This window comes from Lampetra planeri, chromosome 35 (genome assembly GCF_965212315.1).
Source record: "Lampetra planeri chromosome 35, kcLamPlan1.2.h2, whole genome shotgun sequence".
Classification (NCBI taxonomy): Eukaryota; Metazoa; Chordata; class Hyperoartia; order Petromyzontiformes; family Petromyzontidae; genus Lampetra; species Lampetra planeri.
Genome location: NC_136141.1, coordinates 9920633 through 9942433, shown reverse-complemented (window position 1 = coordinate 9942433; position 21801 = coordinate 9920633). Strand labels below are relative to the sequence as shown.

Sequence of the window (21801 nt, the reverse complement as noted above, 5' to 3'; positions counted from 1 at the left end):
TTGCCACCTCTACCCACCCCACAGGCCCCGAGCAGGCAGAGCCTCGCCTCGCCTTCTCCACCGTCGCGCTCCGGAGGCTCCCCCGCGCCGAGCCTGTCCAGCGGCGGGGGCTTTGGCCCCGCGGAGCCCCCGGGCTCCCCCGCGGCGACGTCGCCCCCGTTGCGCTCGCCGTTGCCGTCCCTCTCCGTCACGGTTGGCCCGCTGGTGGCGTCTTTATCCCCGACGGCGGCCTGCAGCTACCAGAAAGCGCCGGGCTATGAGCGCGAGGACCAGGTGAGAGGCGCCTTGCCCCCCCACCTCCCACCTCCCGTCCACCTCTGCCATGGGAAAGTGGCGTCGCCCACGAGTTCCTGACCTACCTCACACATCCGATTTGATGTGATTGGCTCTGTCGGGTAGTGAAGGGTTATAGTTAAAACATTGACATACCGACACCATCTGACCCAAGGGAAACTAATTATGAATCAACATTTGGTCGTGAAAGTCTGCGTATGAACTAAAATTCCCTCCTTTCGCCTAGAGCTCTGTGATCGCAAATTAATCCATTGTGGAATTGTTGAATTTAGATGCTTGTGGGTCACGTATTTTTTTTTTCTCTCCCAGAGTCTTCGTTGCAAGAGTTACTCACTGTGATAGGCTGTCCCTTATGTACGAACGTCACTGAAATCATAAAGTTTGAATTGTATATGTTGTGTTTTGGTGCAGTAATTTGTGACTGGGCTGAGATCTTGAATTCTCTGCAGTTGATAACTGTTTTTTTTATCACAACGAGAGGCCCAGATTAAATTGGGTCGTTATCTCTGTGTCGTGATGCAGGCAGCATAAGTTGCTTGTGCTCCATATTCGTGTCTGCCGAAAAATTACCTTAAATTTACTCTGTGGGATTATACACATCAGCAACATCGCTAGCATCTACTGCGAATATGTGGCAGGAATCTTGTGAAAACGAGGCTTTAGACTCCGCGACACTGCTGGATTAACAAGAGCAGTGATTTAATAATAAACCTGTTTAACACGTAGGATTTCGCGACCAATATTATCCATAACAAAGTGTTTTTTTGGGTTGGATCACGTAAATATGAATGTGTTCTTAAACCCGCCGCCACTCGACCGCAGCCAATTATTAAGGTTTGTCACGTGAACAAAAGCTGCCAATTAGTTACCAGTTCAGCACCTGATAGACTCACAGTAATGACATCACCTTTACTCCTCTGTTTAAGACCAAAACAGGTTATCGCCTGATGAGGCTGGTTGTTATTATCGCCAGCGAAACGTCACGGTACTCAAATTGTAAATGTTGTGTGTTTACTCTCTAACACACCGGTGTGCTGAAGTAGTAACTAATTGGTGCGTTTTGTCCACGTGACCAACCTAACGAATTGGCTGTGTCGGGTGGTGGCGAGTTTAACGACACATTTACATTCACGCGATCTAATCCAACAACAACAAAAAAAACCTTTTTGAATAATAAATCGCATGCAGTAACAGACTATACGGGGAATCTTTGTGCTGCGTATCCGCATGTGCTTGTGTCACGGTGGGAGGCTGCTCTCTGCTCTCCTGCCGGCTGTGGAGCACCGTGCCCAGTCGTTTTCACGATTCAGAGTGAATGACGGTGATTAAACCCCGCCCCAAAGAACAAGTCTATTCTCTCCAGCTTTGGATTCTCTACATTAGCTTCTATACGTCTTAGTTTTTCCTACCCATGGCCTGTGATTTATATTTTTTGTTTTGGTGACGCACCGTACCCTGAATACCTTTTTTGTAGAAAGGCGCTTTATTAATGTAATTTATTCGTATTGCCTGTTCAGGCCGACACGCCTTACTTTTGTGACTCACGGTGGCAGCGACCACCCACGGGCTGGGTGGTCAGCACCACGCCCGGCTGCCTTTGCCTCCCCAGTTGTGATATTCACACACCGCACCAGGTACTCGCTCAAGGCCGAGTTGGCCTAGGGGAGGCCCAGGACCTGTTCACATATTCGCGACCGATGTTGGCTGTGAGCGAGAATCAAAATTCATAGTGCAATGGGCTATCCCACTGCGACACCACTGTCGGCATAATAGGTGCTCGCTTAACAGCACTTGCCCGAACACTCTGTTAAAGGCTATACAGGGGAACTTTATATTTGTTTGCGTGTGTTACTTTACATCCGGCAGTCTAAGCTGCAGAAGCAGCACGAGCAGCACACCTACTGTGGCAACCTGCAGGAGCAGGAGGACATCCAGAACACGCACGTGAGTCGCATCGCTGTCCCGTTGGACATTCTTTGGACTGAGAGACCTGGCACGGTGCTGACGCCTCCTGGTTGCGCGTGTCGCAGGCTCTCTTGCAGAGCCTCACACCAGACGTTTAGCATCCTCGTACATTTTAGAGCTCACATGAGTTGTCTCTCAATGGCCGTGATTGCTTGCACAGGTCTTCCAGACCCGACCGCCGTACCAGTGTAGAATATCTGAGGGTTGCAGCCTAGGGTTGAGATTGTGTAATTGGTTGTGTTTTTCGGCTTGTCAAGCCACAGGGGCATTGAAATTGTGGTGGGCTGATATCTAGCCTGGCCATATTTGGGGGGAGGGGGGCATATTACTTGCAAAAAATATTTAAAGCCGTTTTTCAATCTACAGCTGTGTTAGTTTGTTGTCCTTCCCCGCACCTCCGATTAGCACGGTGGGTTACGTATGGTGCGAAAGAAGCTCAACATGGATACATAACAAGATCTGCTCAAACCGTGTCGGGTCGAGGGGATTGTTTAACCGAACTTCACCGTGCTGGTCAGTGCAGGTTGGTGAAGGGGGAACTCGCGATCGGTCCGTATATCACTCGCCAATGATGTCAGCTGTGGGAAGGAATGAAACTCGGGTCACCGGGTTCGTGGTAGAGTACGCAAGCCGCTGCACACCTCCACATTCCCTGTGTTTCCTCACCGGTCTCATCTGCACCCGCCTCCCCTCTGCGTCTGCGCCTCGTCCATCCTGCCGCAGAGCCTCTTGCGGGCGCTGCCCGTGGGCTGCCCGACAGGGGGCAGCCTGCCCTTCGCGACCGTTAACCCGCTGCCCACCAACGCTTCCACCATGAATGCCAAGGCCATGCCCTTCTACCCGCCCTCCAGCACCGTCGACTCGGTCATCGGTGAGTGCTTCGCTACCATTAAGAACCCTCGCGGCGGAGGAGACCGGCAGCGGGGGGAGCCAAGCGCTACCACGCGTAGCGGGGGCGTGTGCCCACGAGGGGCACACGCTTGTGCGAGTCCCGCTCGTAGTACTCCTCGTCATCCTCATCATGCTCGTCATCTTCAGCCATTGTCTATCCAGTGCTGGAGGAAGGCCTCCCTACACCATCGCCATCCCTCGTGGTCCAGCGTGGGCTTCCATCCGTCCCGCTGAGGTTGCGTGTGAACCTATCCCGTCGCTCTGTTTTCCATGGCGGGCACGTTCTTTGAACGCGTTTTCTCCTTTAGCTGCTCTTCCGTCACCCGTCCTGTCTCTCGGCCACCCTGTCTGGCGATGATTTGCTCGGTGCTCATCTTAGGCCCCGGTTGCTGTGGTCGCACTTAATTGCCCGGCTGCGTATGCGAGCCGATCTGGAACTTGGAGTCCTTGGCAACCCCAGCGACTCGGACGTGGTGTTGCTGCATCAGCCCAGCATGCGCTGCACAGGCCTTAACCCTTTTCCCCTTTCCGAGACGGCTGCAAGTGGCAGAGTGGGTGTCCCGTTCGTCGCCGACTCTCCGAACGCGCAAGCGGTTGCCGTTAATTTTATTTAGAGAGGCATAGCGCCGTTGTTTTATAAGACGTACTCACCGCAGAGAACTGCAGTGACACGACCACCACACTCGATGATAGCTGGCGCCAATCTGTGCCACACACCCTCCCGCATGGCCTTTTACTTCCTAATTGGCGTTCGTGGCAGAGAAGCAGTTGCTTCAAACACTCCTCGGCTGTTAATCCCACGGTGTCTAATGTCACGCTGTTCAGACACTTCACTTGCAATGGTCAAATGTAACGGCAGCGCCCCTTTTAAGGTGAGATTTAATGCGAACTTTGACGACCCGCGCAGGTTTTAACATAAATAAACCTGTGCTTGGTTAAAAATACATTTTAGGAAACACTTTGGCTACGTCAAAGACAAAGATCCCCCCTATAGCTTTTAACAGACTGTTGGGGCAAGTACTTTTAGCAAGGATCTATGAAGGCCGAAACGATACACGATAGGGCGAATGGAAAGCACCACGCCCGGCCGCCTTTGTCTCCCCAGTGGCGGAGTCGACCTAGGGGAGGCCCAGGACCTGTTCAGATAATCGTCAATGGTATTGGCCGTGAGCGGGAATCGAACTCGGGTCACCAGGCTCATAATGCAGCGCGCTAACTGCTACACTACTGCTCCCCACGGCACACGCACACACTCGCATACCGAATGTTGTCGGCAAGGCGTGTGGTTAAAAAACTCCAATTGCTACATCGCAAAGCCCAACCGCTATGCTGCTGACTCATGCGACCATCGCCATTGTGCTGAGTAGAAGGTAAGGATGTGGCCCCGAGAGAAGCCCCTCTAGGTCTGCTCTCTCGCGATGTTCCTGCAGGCTCGGCGCTGGCTGACCTGGACCTCCACGACTACTCCGTGACGGCGCTGGAGCGAGACTTGGGCGGTGGCAGCGGCCTCCTGCGCTGCACTGGCTCTCCCGGTGCCGTCGGTACGGGCCCACACCCATCGGCGAGGGCGTCCCAACGTGGCCACGCCCATCGTTGACTAAACTAAAACTAGAAACTATTTTTATTTTACGAGGTCAAGGCCCACTGAGCTATATAGATGTTTCTCAGAAGTGACCTGGCTACAAATGATAGCCCAACAAAGTGGCTTATCACGTGGACTTTTCTATCAGCCAAATACTCTTAAATGCAAGTTTCTAAATGTGGTGGGAAAAACTGGAGGATCCAGAGAAAGAAATCCACACAACCAAGGAAAGAATGCCACGCAAACTCCAAATGTACAGCAAGCGTCAGGGTCGGGATTGAACCCACGACTTCCTGTATACCAGGCGAGGTAGTTAACATCTCACCACAACGGCGCCCAGTAAAGGCTCCGACACATGAGAACAGTTTTGGAGCGCTATCGTTGCCATCAATCGTCGCCGGCAATAGTTGGCGCACCATTGTAAAAGTTGTGCTTGCCCAAATTTGGACAGTTGTGATTGCTGCACCACCTTGGTGAGCAACTGGGTTTGGCAACTTCCAGTCATCCATAACAGAGGTTTTTTGGGTTAGATGGCATAAATATGAATGTGTCGTTAAACCCGCCACCACCCGACATAGCTAATTAGTAAGGTTTGTTACGTAAACAAAGCATGCCAATTAGTTACTAGTACAGCACACCAGTGTGTAGGAGAGTAAACCCACAACATTTACAATTCGAGTACCGTCACGTTTCGCCGGTAATTACAACCAGCATCATCAGGCGACAGTCAGAGGTGTGGAGAAATCCTCCTCCTGTCTTAACTTCCAATTGGATCACAGATAAAGGTCACATGACCACCTGAAAGTGCAGTCTGTCGACCCAATTGTTCATCAAATGCACTCTGGACAGACAGAACTACATCCGTCTGTCACTGCTGTACCAAGTAGCCAGAGTTGCCCATGTTAAATGCATTGCCGGTGACGATTTCTTACAACAATTGCCATAAAATGACCGATCATGTGATAGCCTTGAGGATTACGCTATCATTAAAGGGCCACTCTCGACGAGGACATCATCGTAACGTTCGCATCATAAGCAACAGCCATGCTATGACTTTGGACCGCATCGTAAATAAAGACCGAACTGTCAGTACCACATCAGCATTCTGGTTTACACCATCAGTGCCACTTCTCTCGTACAGACTAATCTCTCAGGACCATATTAACTATTATATATAGCAACTATCTTGTAAAATATTCTCTAACTAACCCTTTGTAAATTGATCTCACCAGTCTTCCATGCAAGAGGGGTTAATGATGTTGAACGGGCTCCAGTAGTCAAATAACGGATGTGTCGAGTGACCACACGACTGATGCGGCCTCAGTCGCAGCCACGGCCACCGTAACCATGGCACGGTCCTCCTTGACGCTGCGCTGCGTCTCGCCGTGTCACCCATCGCCGTATTTCGTGCCGCCCATTGCTGTGCCCCATCGCCATGTTGCCCCGTCGCCGCGTTGCGCAGGGGAGAGGCTGTACGGCGAGCGCTCGACAGCCCAGCTGGCGATGCGACCAGAGCTGCCACGGCCCGGCCTTCCCGCGCTGCCCACCACTCCCAAGCACTTCCCCACCATCCACGACTCGCATCTGCACGTGGACGTCATTGGCGGTGATCCATGTGAGTGCGCGCGTTCAGCTGAGCGCTCGCACCCTCGCTCGCTCACGGATTTCGCTCCAAGAGAAGGGTTCGCTCTTGATTTTCCGGGTTGCCGAATCTCGTTGCTTGCAAAAATAAATGATGAAATATCTATACTACGCAAGCACTGGCTTCAGTATGTGTCACTCGCAACACCATGCCAGGTACTCATCTGAGGCTAAGTCGACCTGGGGGAGGCCCAAAAGCAACTCAGCTAGTTGCCACCGATTTTGACCTTGAGTAGGATTCGAACTTTGGTCGCTTGGTTCTAAACGTAGCGCGTTAACCACGAAGCTCCCTCTCCATACATCACATTCATTTGGAACATGTGATGGGTACTGCAGGATCCGACCATGTCTGTCCAGTGCTCACCGAGCTGCATCGGCTTCCGGTTGCCGAACGAATACATTATGAGGTCGCACTCATTGCACACAAAGTGCTTGTCACAAATTAACCACAATACCTTGCTGATCTCATCAAGGAACATAAACCATCATGCAAATTCCGGTCATCCTCACAGCAGTAGCTTTTTTGGCTAGCCATCCATCAAAGACGGTCACCGCTTTGTGCACTTTCAGATGCACTTCCGCGGCCGGCTGGAATGCTCTTCCTTCCAATATTATGAAGCCACTGGAGCTATGCACTTTTAAATCATGTAGATTGAAAACGTATTTCTTTAGAACTGCTTTGTGTTTCATTCATTGTCCTTCCCCCGCACCTCCAATTATCACGGTTGGCTGCGTACGTTGTGAAAGAAGCTCAACATCTTTAATACAGTTTTTTTTTCAGTTAGATCACGTATATATAAATGTGTCGTTAAACCCACCACTACCCGACACAGACAATTAGTAAGGTTTGTCACATAATCAAAACGTGCCAATTGGTTACTAGTACAGTACACCGGTGTGTTGTAGAGCAAATCGACAAGATTTACAATCTGAGTGACGTACAGTACATTCATGCACGGAACGGTAATACGCACACTCCACTGGCCGGAGCAGGAACTCTCTAACAGAGTGCTCTTTATCCCGGCAGCTAAAGATGTGATTTGTTTTTTCGTCTGTGTCACTCGCATCCTCCATCTCGCAGCCAACGGGGCGGGCGGCTGGAAGCAATTTGCAACGGGTGGGCCGCTGAGCTCGAGGTTCTGTGCCGGGCCCGCGGGGGTGACCATCATGCAGCAGCAGCAGCAGCAGCAGCCGAGGCTGAGCGACGCCTCTCAGGAACTGTGGCACCAACCCCAAACGGTGACTTCCCCGTGTTGTATGCCCCCTCCCGGCCGCTGTGTGCATCCCACGTTGACGGAGATGCCTTCTCGCGACTCGCCATCACAGTGTTCCCGTCTGACCCTACGCCGAGGTATTTCGCCAGACTCGGTCATTTCATTCGGTGGTTTTTAGTTTTTTTTGCTTATTTATCCGGGAGAGCCACAACCAAGTCATCGTACTCTATCAGGAGGGGTCCTGCATTGGGTTTTTATTTGAAGATGTTTTCAGCCACTTAATGAGTTTGTAAATGTTAGAAAACGCCCAGAGAAAACCCACGCACACGAGGGGGCAGCACGCTCTATCCCCATACAGATGGAAACGGATGGCAATTAGTCCGCTTTCTGTACTGCCTTCTGGCGAGCCAGGGTACGGCACCTCCTGGACGCCCACGGGAAGGGAGCTTCACGACATCAGTGCGGTCATCCACCATCCCTCGCTGCTGCCTTCACAGCACTGGGTTACAGGTAGCCGCGTGCAGCAGCGTAGCCACCGCCGGTCTGGCGGTTCACCCATTGCTCCTCGGTGTGTCCCGTGACATTTAGAAGCGAGATTTTGAGGCCACTTCACGTGACCTCCAAGTGCACCGAGCCCTCGCTATAAGCACTGTTGTGATGTCGCCATCACTTATATGGTCACACTTACTACACACAAATTGCTTTCCACAAATGAACCACAATACCTTGCTGACTTTGTCAAGGAGCATAAATCATCATCACTGCCAGCTCCGGTCGTCCTCGCAGCGGTGGCTTTTGGCTGGCCATCGAACAAAGATGGTCACCGCTTTGCACGCTTTCAGATGCGCTTCTGCGACCGTCTGGAACGCTCTTCTTTCCGATTTTAGGAATCCACAGGAGCTATGCACTTTTAAATGTAGATTGAAAACGAATTTATTTAGAACTGCTTTTTGTGTCCAATTTATCCTTCCCCCACACCTCTGATTAGAATGTTTGGCTACATACGGTGCGAAGTTCAACATCATACTTATTGGCTAATGGCGACTGTTGTTGATGTTGTCAAAGCCTGTCCTCTTGCAGGTGTGCCTCGTGTACTCCTCCAAAGTCCCCCAGCTTCTCGTCCCCCCCATACCTCTCCCTCCCTCCGCGTGCTTCCTTGTGCCTCCTGAGAATCTTAAGTGTGTTTCTCTCTTCCTCCTGTATTTTCCTGTCTTCCCATGGCACCTGTAAATTCGTTTTCCCGTGTGCGGTCTTCCTCCGTATGGGTCCCTGTACCAAACTATGATGCAGTGCACTTACCTGCTCCTCCCTTTACCTCCTTCCATCTTTGCACACTTATACCAATTTTCTTATTCTCACTCTCTTACCATGTATTACCATATACGTTGAACGTCTTTCGCACTGTGCGTAGCCAATCGCGCTGATTGGAGGTCTCTCTGATCCTCCTTACACCGCTCGCCATCTCCCTGCACATCCCTCCACCTCTTCCTGCACATTCCTTAGCCTCCCTACACCTCTTCCTGCACATTCCTTAGCCTCCCTACACCTCTCTATGTGCCCACACACTTTCCTCTCCCTCCCGCAGGCTTTCCACATCATTCCATCTTCTTCCTCTGCTTCCGTTTGCCTTTCTGCTCCTCCAACCACCCACCCACACGCACATCCAGGGTGTCGTGGGTTCAACGCCGCCTCCTGCTTGCGCGTCTCTCTCCCGCAGAGCTACGATGCTTGGCGGCGTCAGGCGGCGGCGGAGGAGGCGCAGAGCACGGCGCGGGCGGGCAACGGCGAGCCGCAGGCCGTGCCGCCGCGGGAGCGAGGGGCCCACCTCGGCGTGCCCGGCGCGTCCCCGCTCGGCGGCGCGCGTGCCGGGACTCGAGCCGCCCCGCGCCACGCCGTCGCCGACGTGGAGATGCTGTCGCTGCCCGCCATGCGCGCTCTCAAGACGCGGCTGGAGGTCGACCTGGAGCTGCTGGAGAAAGTACGTGGCGGTGGGGGGTGACGAGCGATTTTGAAGGGAGCCGGCGTCTGCCGGGGCGTTCCAGGAGAGACGGGTCACGTGGGGGTCCTCCTCCAGAGGGGGACGCTTTTGGGTTGTTGCCGTGCGTCGTTGAGCTTCTTCCCGAACGCGCTTCCAGCACGTGGAGCGACACGCGGCATGACCCAAAAGCACGAGGGAAAGAGCGCTATTCTATTCTTGCCTTGCGTACGGCAGCTATTTTATGTTCGGCAGCTAAGTGCCAATGCGTGGTTCTGTCGAGGGAGGAGCAGTACGGACGGCGGCACCGCAAGAACCTGCACAGCAGCAATTGCGTTGTGTGCCTGTGTGTGTTCGCATGTTTCTCGCAGGCGATGCAGGAGCAGCAGGCGCGGCAGTGCCTGGCCTGCGAGGAGCGCCCCCGCAGGGCCGTGCTGCGGCCGTGCCAGCACTACGTGCTGTGCGAGGAGTGCGCCCCCCGCTCTCTCGAGTGCCCCTACTGCCGCACGCGCATCCTCGGCTACCACTGCACCTCCTCCGCCTCCTCCACGTCCTCCTCCTCCGCCAGCGACGGGGGCCGCTGAGCTCGAGGGCCAAGCTGCCACGTCGCCGTATTAACGGGTGGAATCGGCCGAAGGGTGAACGCGCGTGTGGCCGCCGCGGCCGCTGTGTCCGGAGGTCGCCGGGGTCGGGTTAAAGGGCCGCGTCGCGTTTAACGAGAGGCGTCGTCTTCAGCGCGTGGGTTCCCAATCGCACGCCAAGTCCGCAACGCTCTCAAGACAGTCGTGTTTTACGTCTTCAGCCGAAGCAGACGGTGCACGTGGTGATGCAGCTTTGTGTTTGTCATACTTGGCGCCCCCACGTTTCACGCGGCTGCTCTCTCACCCCCCACCCCCCCACCAATAACATCATCAAAGTGCCAGGTTCACAGAGCACGCGTTGTTGATGAGACTCTGTTTGAATCAAAAACTAATCTTGCCTCGTTTTCAAATATGCACAGCGTGCGAACCTCGTTCGTGCGGCACAAAACTCGTATAGGTCTCGTGTAAGCGTGACGCTGTGGGTGAAGGACTAATGGTGGCCGGATGCAAAATACTAAAATGAATTCCCGTAGCATGTATTAATGCATCCACCTCGTCACTGGCCAAAGCGCGGAGTGTTGTCATTTTTTTTGCAGCACTTCAACGTAAACGTGTTATTTGGGTTTTTTTCCACCCCCGGAAGTTGAGCACAACGTCACGGAGGAGCTGGTTCTGTCCTCGCGCGAGTCGCCAGCCTCTCGCTGTCGAGGCGGCCGCGGTGGCCGACGGAGTGGCGGCCGCGGTGCCAGCAGGTTAATTCGTCACACTATTTTTGCACTTTACTAGGCGCGCGTGAGCATAGTTGCTGGCTCTTGACGAGAGCAGACTAAGTGTGCGAGTCGCACACGCAAAGCCGGAAAGTTTCCCGTCTCGCTGTGCTTCAGGTAAATCCACGTGGGTTGGTGTTGCAAACATGTCGGTTCTGTAAATTCGCATCGGCGGGGGGCTCCACCGATTCCTGGAGCTCGCAAGTCGTGCGACGGATTGCTTGCGTGTAACGGGTTTTTCAGATTCGTCCTTTTCTGCGACCCTCTCCAGCCAGCCACTGGGGCGGAGGGGGGGGGGGGCGCTACGTTCAGCGAATGTTAAAAACAAAAATCATTTCTTGAATAGAACTGTGAATCTGTATCACGACAACGAGTTGTGTACAGCGCGGCATTATCGCTCTCGACTTCAGTCCACGAGCAACATTGGTTTATTCATCCGGCAGAATCATTTCCATGCAGTGCAAACACCCACACAGTACTTATAGATGAAGAGTTATACATCAGTTGATCTTAGACAAACCGCATACAATGTAACAAACACTTTGGACTGTCGTATTTTAAATATATAATATATGTTTGTTTGTAGATCATGCGAGTGCTACAGATCGATGGCCATTTGAGGACTTGGTCTATATGACATTGCTTAACTTTAATTTTTCTTGGCTACATATTATTTCATCAAGCTGGGAGACGATGACAGAGATTCTGCGTGGCAAAAGTGTCTTTTATTTTCGATGAAAAAGTGTTCATGTAGAGGTTGGTTAAACGGTGCTGTTTCTCTCGCAGACAGTAGTAGGATCGCACTCCGGCGTCGGTCATCTAACAATGACTGCCACGCGGAGGGAATTAAGTCGTACCTGGTAAATGCAAATCTCAAGTTTGTTCCGTTTTAACGTTTTGTTTTTGCACAAAGAGACTCGCTCTCGAGTTTTGACGGATTGGGGGGGGGGGGGCATCTTGTCATTGTCGTGGTAACCAAGAGTAAGAATGGCCGACTCGAGCGTGCATGATGACGAGGGGATTTTTTAATTAATATGAAAACTTGTTCGTATTTATGACTATTTCACACACCTAGTTATATTTTACTACTTTTGCCTTATTAAATGCTTTTTATTTTATATGCATCGCAGGCACCCTCTGCTTGCCTATATTCCTTGCTGGGCTGGACTGGGCTGCGCAGGCCAGAGGGGAGGGCAGGGGTTTGGGCCTCCCAGCTTCTGCTGTATTAATGATTTAGACACGGGCCCTCATTCCGTTTTAATTTGCATCTGTGATTATAGAACAGGAGCCATCTATGCAGCGCGGAATTCTCCACATAGGCAACAGCAGTGCGAGCTGAACCCTGATCCTGGAGGTACCTGCTGCACTGTCAGCGAGTATCTCTTGCAGTATCCACATTAGTCACCCCCCCCCCCCCTCGTTTAAGGCTAAATAGCAATACACAGGGTGTCGCTAAAGGTATGAAATTTTATTAATGCAATATAATCGGACTTAATTATGCCCTTATTGACACCTTGTATGTATTCATGATGTGTGTTGATACGTGTGTCTGTGTTGTATACTTTAAATGGAGTCTATTATAGGTGGCTGTTCAATGGAAGTGAGGGTCCTCTTTGAGAGAGAATTTCCTAATCGTATCCACACAACTTTGTAAAAATTCAATATTTTAGACGTAATTTTTCATAGTATGAAATAGAACTACTGTACAGTGGCAAACGGGCGTTTGTAACCTTTCCTCTATACTACGCACTGGCAGGTCTCTTTTAACTACAACACTTAAAAGTAACGCAGTCGGCACCGTATTGCTTGTAACACTTAACAGTATTTAATGCGAAACGCAATTCCTCGAATGCTGTTCCGGTGGTGAGACTAGCGCCACCGCGCTGTGGTCTCGCCGCTCTGGCGCGCTCCCCCGAGCCTCCGCTGTTTCACCTCGAGACCCTTGCCCCCCGCTGCTGCCGCGGTGCGGTAATGAAACAACGGTCTTGAGCTCGCACGAGAAAGTACGGCCGTTGTATTCTGTCACCTTTCTTCCGGCCGTTTAGTTCTTCCGCGGAGAAATAATGATGATAATTTCAACTTGTGATATGCTGCCGCACAGTATTCGCTCGCTTGTTCGCTCTCGAAGCGAGGGAACGACTCGGAGGGCACGAGGAGGAAACCGCAGACGACGCGGGGAGGCAGCAGCAGGCAGGCGGTGAGCCGGCACCAAAAACTGCCCAAGTTCTCGGGTCCTCTCTTTGTATTTTGTATTAAGATCTTCCCAGCCAATGAATGTGCTATTTTGAATGAATGAACGAGAATGCAAGGGTGGGGGTGGGGGGATTGTTGAGGGAGCGTCAGCTGTCGTTTGCATATAACTAACGCAGGGCAGTTACGGCGATCGTGTTGAACAGCATCCTAAAGTGTGGGTTGGTGGGGGGGGGGGGGGCTCTGTTTGCCCCATTTCTGCAATTCACAGAACAGCAATTTGTTCTTCCACCCCGCAGGGAAGAGGAAGGGTAGAGTCGTGGCCCTGGTAGATTGTTTTTGTTACCTAGAGAGAGGCGTGCCAACAGGGCAGCCATTGCTTGGAGCCCCACACACATACAGGTGTTTATTCTTGCATTGTTCGCAGATATCGTGAATTCCTTGACCCTGTGTGGATAATAGGGTTTGCAGGTAGGAGGGTGATGATGAAATATTTTTTTTTTTTATGAGTGGCCCACAATGATTTCTGGTCTGGATCCTATTCATTCCAGTTGTTTTAGAATGCATCCAATCATTTCTTAATAATACATATTTGAATTTATATCAACGATCATGTAATTCCTTTTAACCATTACATTCAGAAAAATATATATTTTAGAATGACGAGTAAACCTTAATGAAAACGTGTAATGTGTTTTTAAATGAATTTTAGCAATATTAAAGTAATGTTTACAATAACAATTATCAATATGAGGCAAGGGGGGCCCTCGCTGTCATGGGAGGGCTGACGCACGGATCGAGCAGCGGGGGTGAAGAGACTCTTCGTTTGAGTCGTAATAAAAAAAAATGTGTGGTCAGAACGCGTAAAATAAAAATGTGTGAAGTTTAACTTCTTTCGCACCGTACGTAGCCCACTGTGCTAATCGGAGATGCCCGGGGGAAGGATAAATTGAAAAGAGAAGGCAGTTGTAAGGAAATTAGTTTTCAATCTAGATGATTTTAAAGCCCATAGCTCTCAGTGGCTTCCTAATATCGGAAGGAAGAGCATTCCAGACGGCCCGCAGAAGCGCATATGAAAGCGCCTCGCGATGCGGTGACGCTCGACCAAAGCCAATGAATGAAGTTGTCGCGTGAACCAACGTGGCAGCTTGTTTTCTACTTCAGCACTCCGCTGTGTTGGAGGGCCACAATCCTGGCAACTGCCTGATGGTGCTGGTGCTTTGTAACCAGCAGCGAAACGTACACAATTGTTAAATACGTCTGTATCGCTCTCTAACACATCCGGGGTGCTGCGGCAGCGATAAGCTAGCACGTTTTGTTCCCTTACCTGGCTGTCGGCTGGAGGAGGGTATACGACACGCACTTTACTTGCGCGATCTGTTCTGAAAGTCGGGTACTAATCGTAACATTGGTCGCTAAAGCCCAAGTCTGCTCAAAGATTCGATTACCGATTTCTGTGCCATGGTAAGAGAATTCATGTTTTTTTTTCATCCGCCGTCGTGAAACATTTCCTGGACATTTTGTGGATGGTGACAAGAATTGCAGGGCCATCTCCTAGACAATTATATGTATTGATACGTGTGTACGCTGCAGTTACTGTATTGATAGAAAATGGACGAATGTGCAGGACCGAGTGGCATCTTGGCCTTGCGCGAGTAGAAACGGTTTCTTCTGCAACTGCCTGAATCTCGCCGCAAAGGCTGTTAAGTAGCCAACCCATCCAGCCAAAATGCACGACGGCAAAGTGTAATGAATCGCTGCGGTCAGGTCAACGGCGGCCTTGCTTCACAATCGGCATGGCAGGCACAAAACACACCAAGAAGTGTAGACGATTCAAAGGCTTTGGTGAGCTGTGAGATGCATTTTATTTGCGTGGCATGTGGCAAGCTCTCTTCACTCACTTGTCAGCGAGTGCCACCGGACATTGGTAAAAACATCATTCCCCTGTGCCTTTTTCTTGGACCACATCCAAACAGTTATGTTAAGCAATAGATAATATTAGATAAGATGATAAGAAAAAAATATATTAACTGTTTATCTTTATTAAAATAGAAATATTCTTAATGCATTATTTAATGAGTAAAAACAATAAAATAATGGAATTGATATATGTATACGTTTATTCATGGTTCGATTTAACAAATGTTGATTACTTTTTAGAGCATAACATAAATAATGTATTTTATATAACCAAATAGAAATACGTGAATTTATAGTTTTAATACTAATAGCAGTAATATAATAGTGATGTTGGGTTGTACGTTAGAAAGTGGGGATGAGTGTGTTAATGATTTGTACGAGATGAGGCGAGGTAAAGCGAATGAAGTAGAGTTCTCTGTTACAATGGACACCTGCAAAAGACTAAACCATGACTGGGCCATTGGAAATCACGTTTTTAATAATTGAGTAGTAATTGCACAAATCTTGCCTATGGAGTTACCGAGTGGTTGCAGTAAATCAACTCGTGATGCCCGTGCAGCCTGGCTCGGTCTCGGCCCGTGTCACGACATGTAGCAGTATTACACAGTAACCAAGCGCTTTGGTCTTCCTTGCATCTAAATCGTTGCTTGTCAACCCGTTTCAGTCCACGGCGCTCCCACGTTCGGAGTTTGCTTGATCTTCGCGGCGCGCTGAACCTAAAGAATTCGTTTTGCCGAACTGCGCGAGGTCGAGGCAGCTGAGAGGGCCGGGGGTGGTGGCTGGCGGCCGATGTGGAGAGAGGAGGGGAGGACGGGGGGGGTGGTGGGGCTGGATCGGCCGCTGACCGGCGTGGAGGAGAGTTCCGTCTGTCCCCAACGGTGAAGGTTCATTTTCCTTTGCTGTAAATTGAGAATATGCCGCGGGCACACGGGTTGCCAAGCACTGATCTAAACGAATTGAAGTGACCCAAATTTATACCAAAAAAAAAACCTTTTGAGACAACCTCTTTTGCAATGAAGACCACCAAAAATGTTTATACACTGCGTGTGTGCAAGTATTTGTGCCAGAAGGTGGCTACTGGTGGGAGCACAGCTTAGGTCTGACTTGACCAGGTCACAAGAGAACAACAAACACGGAATGTTTTCTGTGAACTGAATCGTGGCGAGTTGAGTGACATGTGAACGGGCTGCACTGGCCGGCGTGTTTTTGAGTGTGGTCAGACAAAATGCCGAGGACCACACCGTGTGGATGCCTTCATCCAGCTGTGGACTTGAAAAATGGCTGTAAAAAAATACCTGATTTTTTTCTATTACAAGCAAATCGCTTGACCTTTTGTAATTGTCTGATTTGTCAAATTTGTATTCGACCCAATATTCGGCCAAAGTATCTCAATGGATTTTCAGGTCGAACCGGAACCCCAAGTGTGTGCTCCCGCTGCTGTAGTCGCCAGTCAAAGTCAAAAGTCCTATAGCCCTGCTTCTCATAACCTCTTAAAGCGAGCGGCGCTGTGGGGCCGTGCCCGTGCTATCTCAGGAGGCAGCGTGTCCGATCTTCCACTGCGCGAACTCCGAGCCGAGCCGAACCACCGACCTCCGCAACGCACGCTCACATTGATTTAATTCCATCCCCAAGGACCCTGGTCCGCCCCCCGAGCTGTCTTGCGAGGTCGGCATAATGTCCGCAATGTATGTACGTTGAACTTTTTTCGCGCCGTACTTTGCCAACCGTGCACTCATCGGAGGTGCAATGATGCGGTTTTGGCTTCGGCTCCGGCAAATAGCCGGTATGGAGAAGCGTCCCGTACCCGGTTGTGGGCCCCTCCCCTGGCGCGGCTCGGATGTGCCAGGTGGAAAAAGGGGCATTGTGCGCGCGCTTGCCCGAAGCAGGTCTGGAGATGCTCCCGAGCTCAAGGAAGAGAGCCTGGTTGATAGGAACGCATTGGTGGGCCCTGAATGGGAAATCGACCACGCGTAAGAGTTGCGCTCGTGGTGTTTTAGATAGATATTGATTTTTTTACTCTTTGACATATATATACTAGTAATATTCAAATTTACAGATTTTAATGTCTATTTCAATTTAATACAGTACTTTGAATTTTTTACGTCATTTTGTACTATCGTTACATTCTAGATATGAATAAAATCGTTATTATATTACACGAACGGGTCGTCTTTCAAGATGATTGTGTGTAACCAAGAGATCCAGGGGATGAGGGTCATTTGCAAAAGTGACCCGGGGCATGAGTGCTGCCAGTCGGTGGCAATGATTTGCTGCTTTGTAGAATCCCAATCGAGTAACGGGGCGTGTAATTTTCAAATTAGGAAGATTTTCACCCAGCAGCAGGACTATTGTCAGCGCTTTGGTGAAACTTTCGATCCTGCATACGAATTGTGAGCGCTCGTCAGCAGTGCCTTAGCCCTCCCGGTGTTTTCAGGGTTTGCCGTGTGGACGTTCAGCACGGTGTCCGACGTTTCGGTGCCTGGGCTGGGGTCTTTAGGAACTTTTGCAAGTAGGTAGTGTCGATGGGGGAATTGGGTTCCTGAAGAAGCTCTCCGGTAGGTGGAGCAAAACGTTGGACATGATCCCTAACACGGTTCTATCCGAAAATGATCTTTTTGTTTGTATGTAGACAATATGAATACATTAATATAATGCCATTAAATATATAGAGTTCACTCTAGTATTATAATGTATTTACCTCTTCTTAATGATCGTTATATATACGTTATCGCAGGTTTCAATTGGAATCAACATTCTTACTTAAACGATTCGTCGTCAGTGGGCAACGTTTAACTTCCGTTCCCGTTTGTGGATTCAAAAGTTTTCGCGATGGTGCTAATAACCCCAACCCAATTGTGAGTGGGTGAAGTGGAGAGGGCCGCATTGGTCAGCTTGGCTCGCTACGCTGTGAACCCTGTGGGGCTCACAAGTTCGATTCCGACCCATGGCTAACATCTTGTGGCGAGTGATATCTGAATGTCCCCGGACATTCCCTTCAACCCACACTGGTCATTGTGGTGAAGTATGGTCAAAGCGACCCCCATGACCGGCACGGCATGTGGGGGAGGCCTTCGTCCACAATGGCCTAAACATTGTAGTCATCGACTCGAATAATGCTCCTTTCAAACATTATCCTTCGGCTAGGCATTCCTACAATGCAATGTCTCGCATACAATGATGGCGGTGAATGTTACGAAATGCCCCACAGTTCGTGACACGCTAGGATGTGCTCTGGATGTGTTCTGGGTGTGCCTTGTATGACGCCATCGTGGTGTTACATGCTTTGAGACAGCTGACAATGTCCCCGTTACGAATAAACGATCGCGAAATTCGCCAAGCGTGCGTCCGGTTCATTGTCGACTTGTAGGAAGACGTTTCACTCGTTCTGGCAATAAAACAGGTGTTAGGATGTTAAACAGAGGCGTAGCTATGGGGGGTGGGGGCAGGGGGGTACATATGCCCCCGGGCGCCAAGGTAAAGGGGCGCCAAAATGAGGCTTACAACGTTACATTGTAACTTATTGCGGCGGGCGCGTCAGCCTGAAACTACGGCACAAATCTACACCTCAACCTAAAAGTAATATATCCCGCCACACACAACCTACATGTCATGTAATTACATTTTGGTACGCGTGCCTATTAAGAACTTACATGGAAGAACGTCCCAAACAACAGACAGGCACAGTATTTCAGCCTTAGTCACTGGCCTGTTTTTTGGTGGCGGCCTATTTTTAGTTCTTCTTAGTGACACCACGCTCCAGGCGGCTGCAGCAGCCGGAGCAGCCCACGCACGTCAACATACGTCAACATAGCGTGGCCTTCATTTAGCAGCACAATGTTATGACAATGCTGCTGTGATGACTGGGCATATATCCGGCCTTCAACAACGAATATGTGACAAAAATAACAGAGCATTGTTTGTCAACTGTGACAACCACAGCTTAAACTTAGCAGGAATACACTCAGCTAAACAGGATCCAATTGTCACGTTTTTTGGAACAGTTGAAAGTATATATTTGTTTTTCTCTCGTTCAACAATTCGTTGGGAAGAGTTAAAAAAAAGCTGTGCCCATCACAGTAAAGCGGGAGTGAAACACGCTGGAGTGTACGATCAGAAGCTGTTAAAGCTATCTATGAAGGACTGGATGAACTACTAGGGCTGCTAGACAAATTATCGGAGGACGTAACTATGACGCCTGAAACCAGAAGTGATGCAGAACAGTTACAGGCATGCGTATAAAATTTTAACTTCATAGTTTTATTGAATTTCTGGAATGTCATTCTTGGAAAAATTGATCGTGTTCAGAAGCGCTTACAGGATCCTACTATGAATTTCAAGGAAGCAGCAACTGATCTTGAATCTTTGGAGCACGAATTTGTCAAGCTTCGTGATGATTTGAGCCAAGTTGCTGTAGAAAACGCCAAAACAAGATGCACAACCTGGGGGATCGATGTGGACAGAAGAATTAGGCGACGTCGGAAAATGCCAGGATAACTGGCAAGAGATGCAGGACTTTCAGCAGAAGAAGAAATTGTGCGCGTTATGAAGAGCGTATTTTATCGACTTCAACAGGAGATGTCAACACGGTTTTTACGACTAAAAAACCTGAACACAATTTGGATTTCTGCTGGACGTCAAAACTCTTCTATCCGACACAGATGTCGATGCAATTCGTCGAAATTGCACAGATTTTGGAAATTTCTATGACACCGACATCAATGGCCACGAACTTTTCACAGAAATTGGAGATTGAAAAATGCTGCTCAGTAACCGGAATGAAGTTCTACCAGAAACTCATTTGGATCTTCTTGGTTTTATCGTGTTTTATGGAGACAACATATTTCCGAATTTGCGAATTTCACTGCAAATTTGATTAACAATAGCAGTTTCAAGTGCAAGCTGTGAGCGGTCGTTCAGCAAATTGAAACTTATTTTGTCGTATTTGCGTGCTTCAATGGGACAAGATCGTCTCAGCGATCTTGCTCTTCTTAGCGTTGAAAGAGAAACATTGGAAAAAACAGATTTTGATTACGTGATTGACGAGTTTGCGACAGTGAAATCAAGAAAAATGAATTTTTGTAGACCTTGTCAACCAGTCTACGACAGTGACTGAGTGCGCCATGTAATATAATTTCTATAAATTTGCTTCTTTAAATACAATGTTTCATTAAAATTTAAATTGTTATTCCTTATTCGATGTAATAGGAAAATGTGATTAAATGGGGGGGGGGGGGGGCGCCAATTTTATAGTTCGTCCCCGGGCGCAAAATATCCAAGCTACGCCTTTGATGTTAAAACACAAAACAGAAACCTTGTGCAAGGAATCGTGTCTCAAGTACTCGCTGACACAGTGCCCCAGGTTCTCACTACAGCAAGTACTGACACAGTGCCCCAGGAACTCACTACAGCAAGTACTGACACAGTGCCCCAGGAACTCACTACAGCAAGTACTGACACAGTGCCCCAGGAACTCACTACAGCAAGTACTGACACAGTGCCCCAGGAACTCACTACAGCAAGTACTGACACAGTGCCCCAGGAACTCACTACAGCAAGTACTGACACAGTGCCCCAGGAACTCACTACAGCAAGTACTGACACAGTGCCCCAGGAACTCACTACAGCAAGTACTGACACAGTGCCCCAGGAACTCACTACAACAAGTACTGACACAGTGCCCCAGGAACTCACTACAGCAAGTACTGACACAGTGCCCCAGGAACTCACTACAGCAAGTACTGACACAGTGCTCCAGGAACTCACTACAGCAAGTACTGACACAGTGCCCCAGGTACTCACTGCAACAAGTACTGACACAGTGCCCCAGGTACTCACTGCAGCAAGTACTGACACAGTGCCCCAGGTACTCACTGCAACAAGTACTGACACAGTGCCCCAGGTACTCACTGCAGCAAGTACTGACACAGTGCCCCAGGAACTCACTACAACAAGTACTGACACAGTGCCCCAGGAACTCACTACAGCAAGTACTGACACAGTGCCCCAGGTACTCACTGCAGCAAGTACTGACACAGTGCCCCAGGAACTCACTACAACAAGTACTGACACAGTGCCCCAGGAACTCACTACAACAAGTACTGACACAGTGCCCCAGGTACTCACTGCAGCAAGTACTGACACAGTGCCCCAGGAACTCACTACAACAAGTACTGACACAGTGCCCCAGGTACCCACTACAGCAAGTACTGACACAGTGCCCCAGGTACTCACTGCAGCAAGTACTGACACAGTGCTCCAGGAACTCGCTACAACAAGTACTGACACAGTGCCCCAGGTACTCACTGCAGCAAGTACTGACACAGTGCCCCAGGTACTCACTGCAGCAAGTACTGACACAGTGCTCCAGGAACTCGCTACAACAAGTACTGACACAGTGCCCCAGGTACTCACTGCAGCAAGTACTGACACAGTGCCCCAGGAACTCACTACAGCAAGTACTGACACAGTGCCCCAGGTACCCACTACAGCAAGTACTGACACAGTGCCCCAGGTACTCACTGCAGCAAGTACTGACACAGTGCTCCAGGAACTCGCTACAACAAGTACTGACACAGTGCCCCAGGTACTCACTGCAGCAAGTACTGACACAGTGCCCCAGGAACTCACTACAGCAAGTACTGACACAGTGCCCCAGGTACTCACGACAACAAGTACTGACACAGTGCCCCAGGTACTCACTACAACAAGTACTGACACAGTGCCCCAGGAACTCACGACAACAAGTACTGACACAGTGCCCCAGGAACTCACTACAACAAGT

The 21801-nt window shown here is 49.9% G+C and overlaps 1 protein-coding gene across 1 annotated transcript in view; it reads left to right on the top strand.

Annotated features, from left to right (window-relative positions):
- The window catches only part of LOC144730381 (RING finger protein unkempt homolog), a 36457-nt gene extending 19281 nt beyond the window's left edge, over positions 1–17176 (top strand). The window contains exons 9-16 of the mRNA XM_078611170.1: positions 25–273; positions 2161–2238; positions 2983–3130; positions 4581–4691; positions 6195–6347; positions 7455–7612; positions 9305–9565; positions 9934–17176. Of these exons, the coding sequence (XP_078467296.1) occupies positions 25–273; positions 2161–2238; positions 2983–3130; positions 4581–4691; positions 6195–6347; positions 7455–7612; positions 9305–9565; positions 9934–10146 (1371 nt within the window). The 3' untranslated portion in view covers positions 10147–17176. The remainder of the gene's footprint in view (positions 1–24; positions 274–2160; positions 2239–2982; positions 3131–4580; positions 4692–6194; positions 6348–7454; positions 7613–9304; positions 9566–9933) is intronic.
- Positions 17177–21801: the final 4625 nt, after the last annotated feature.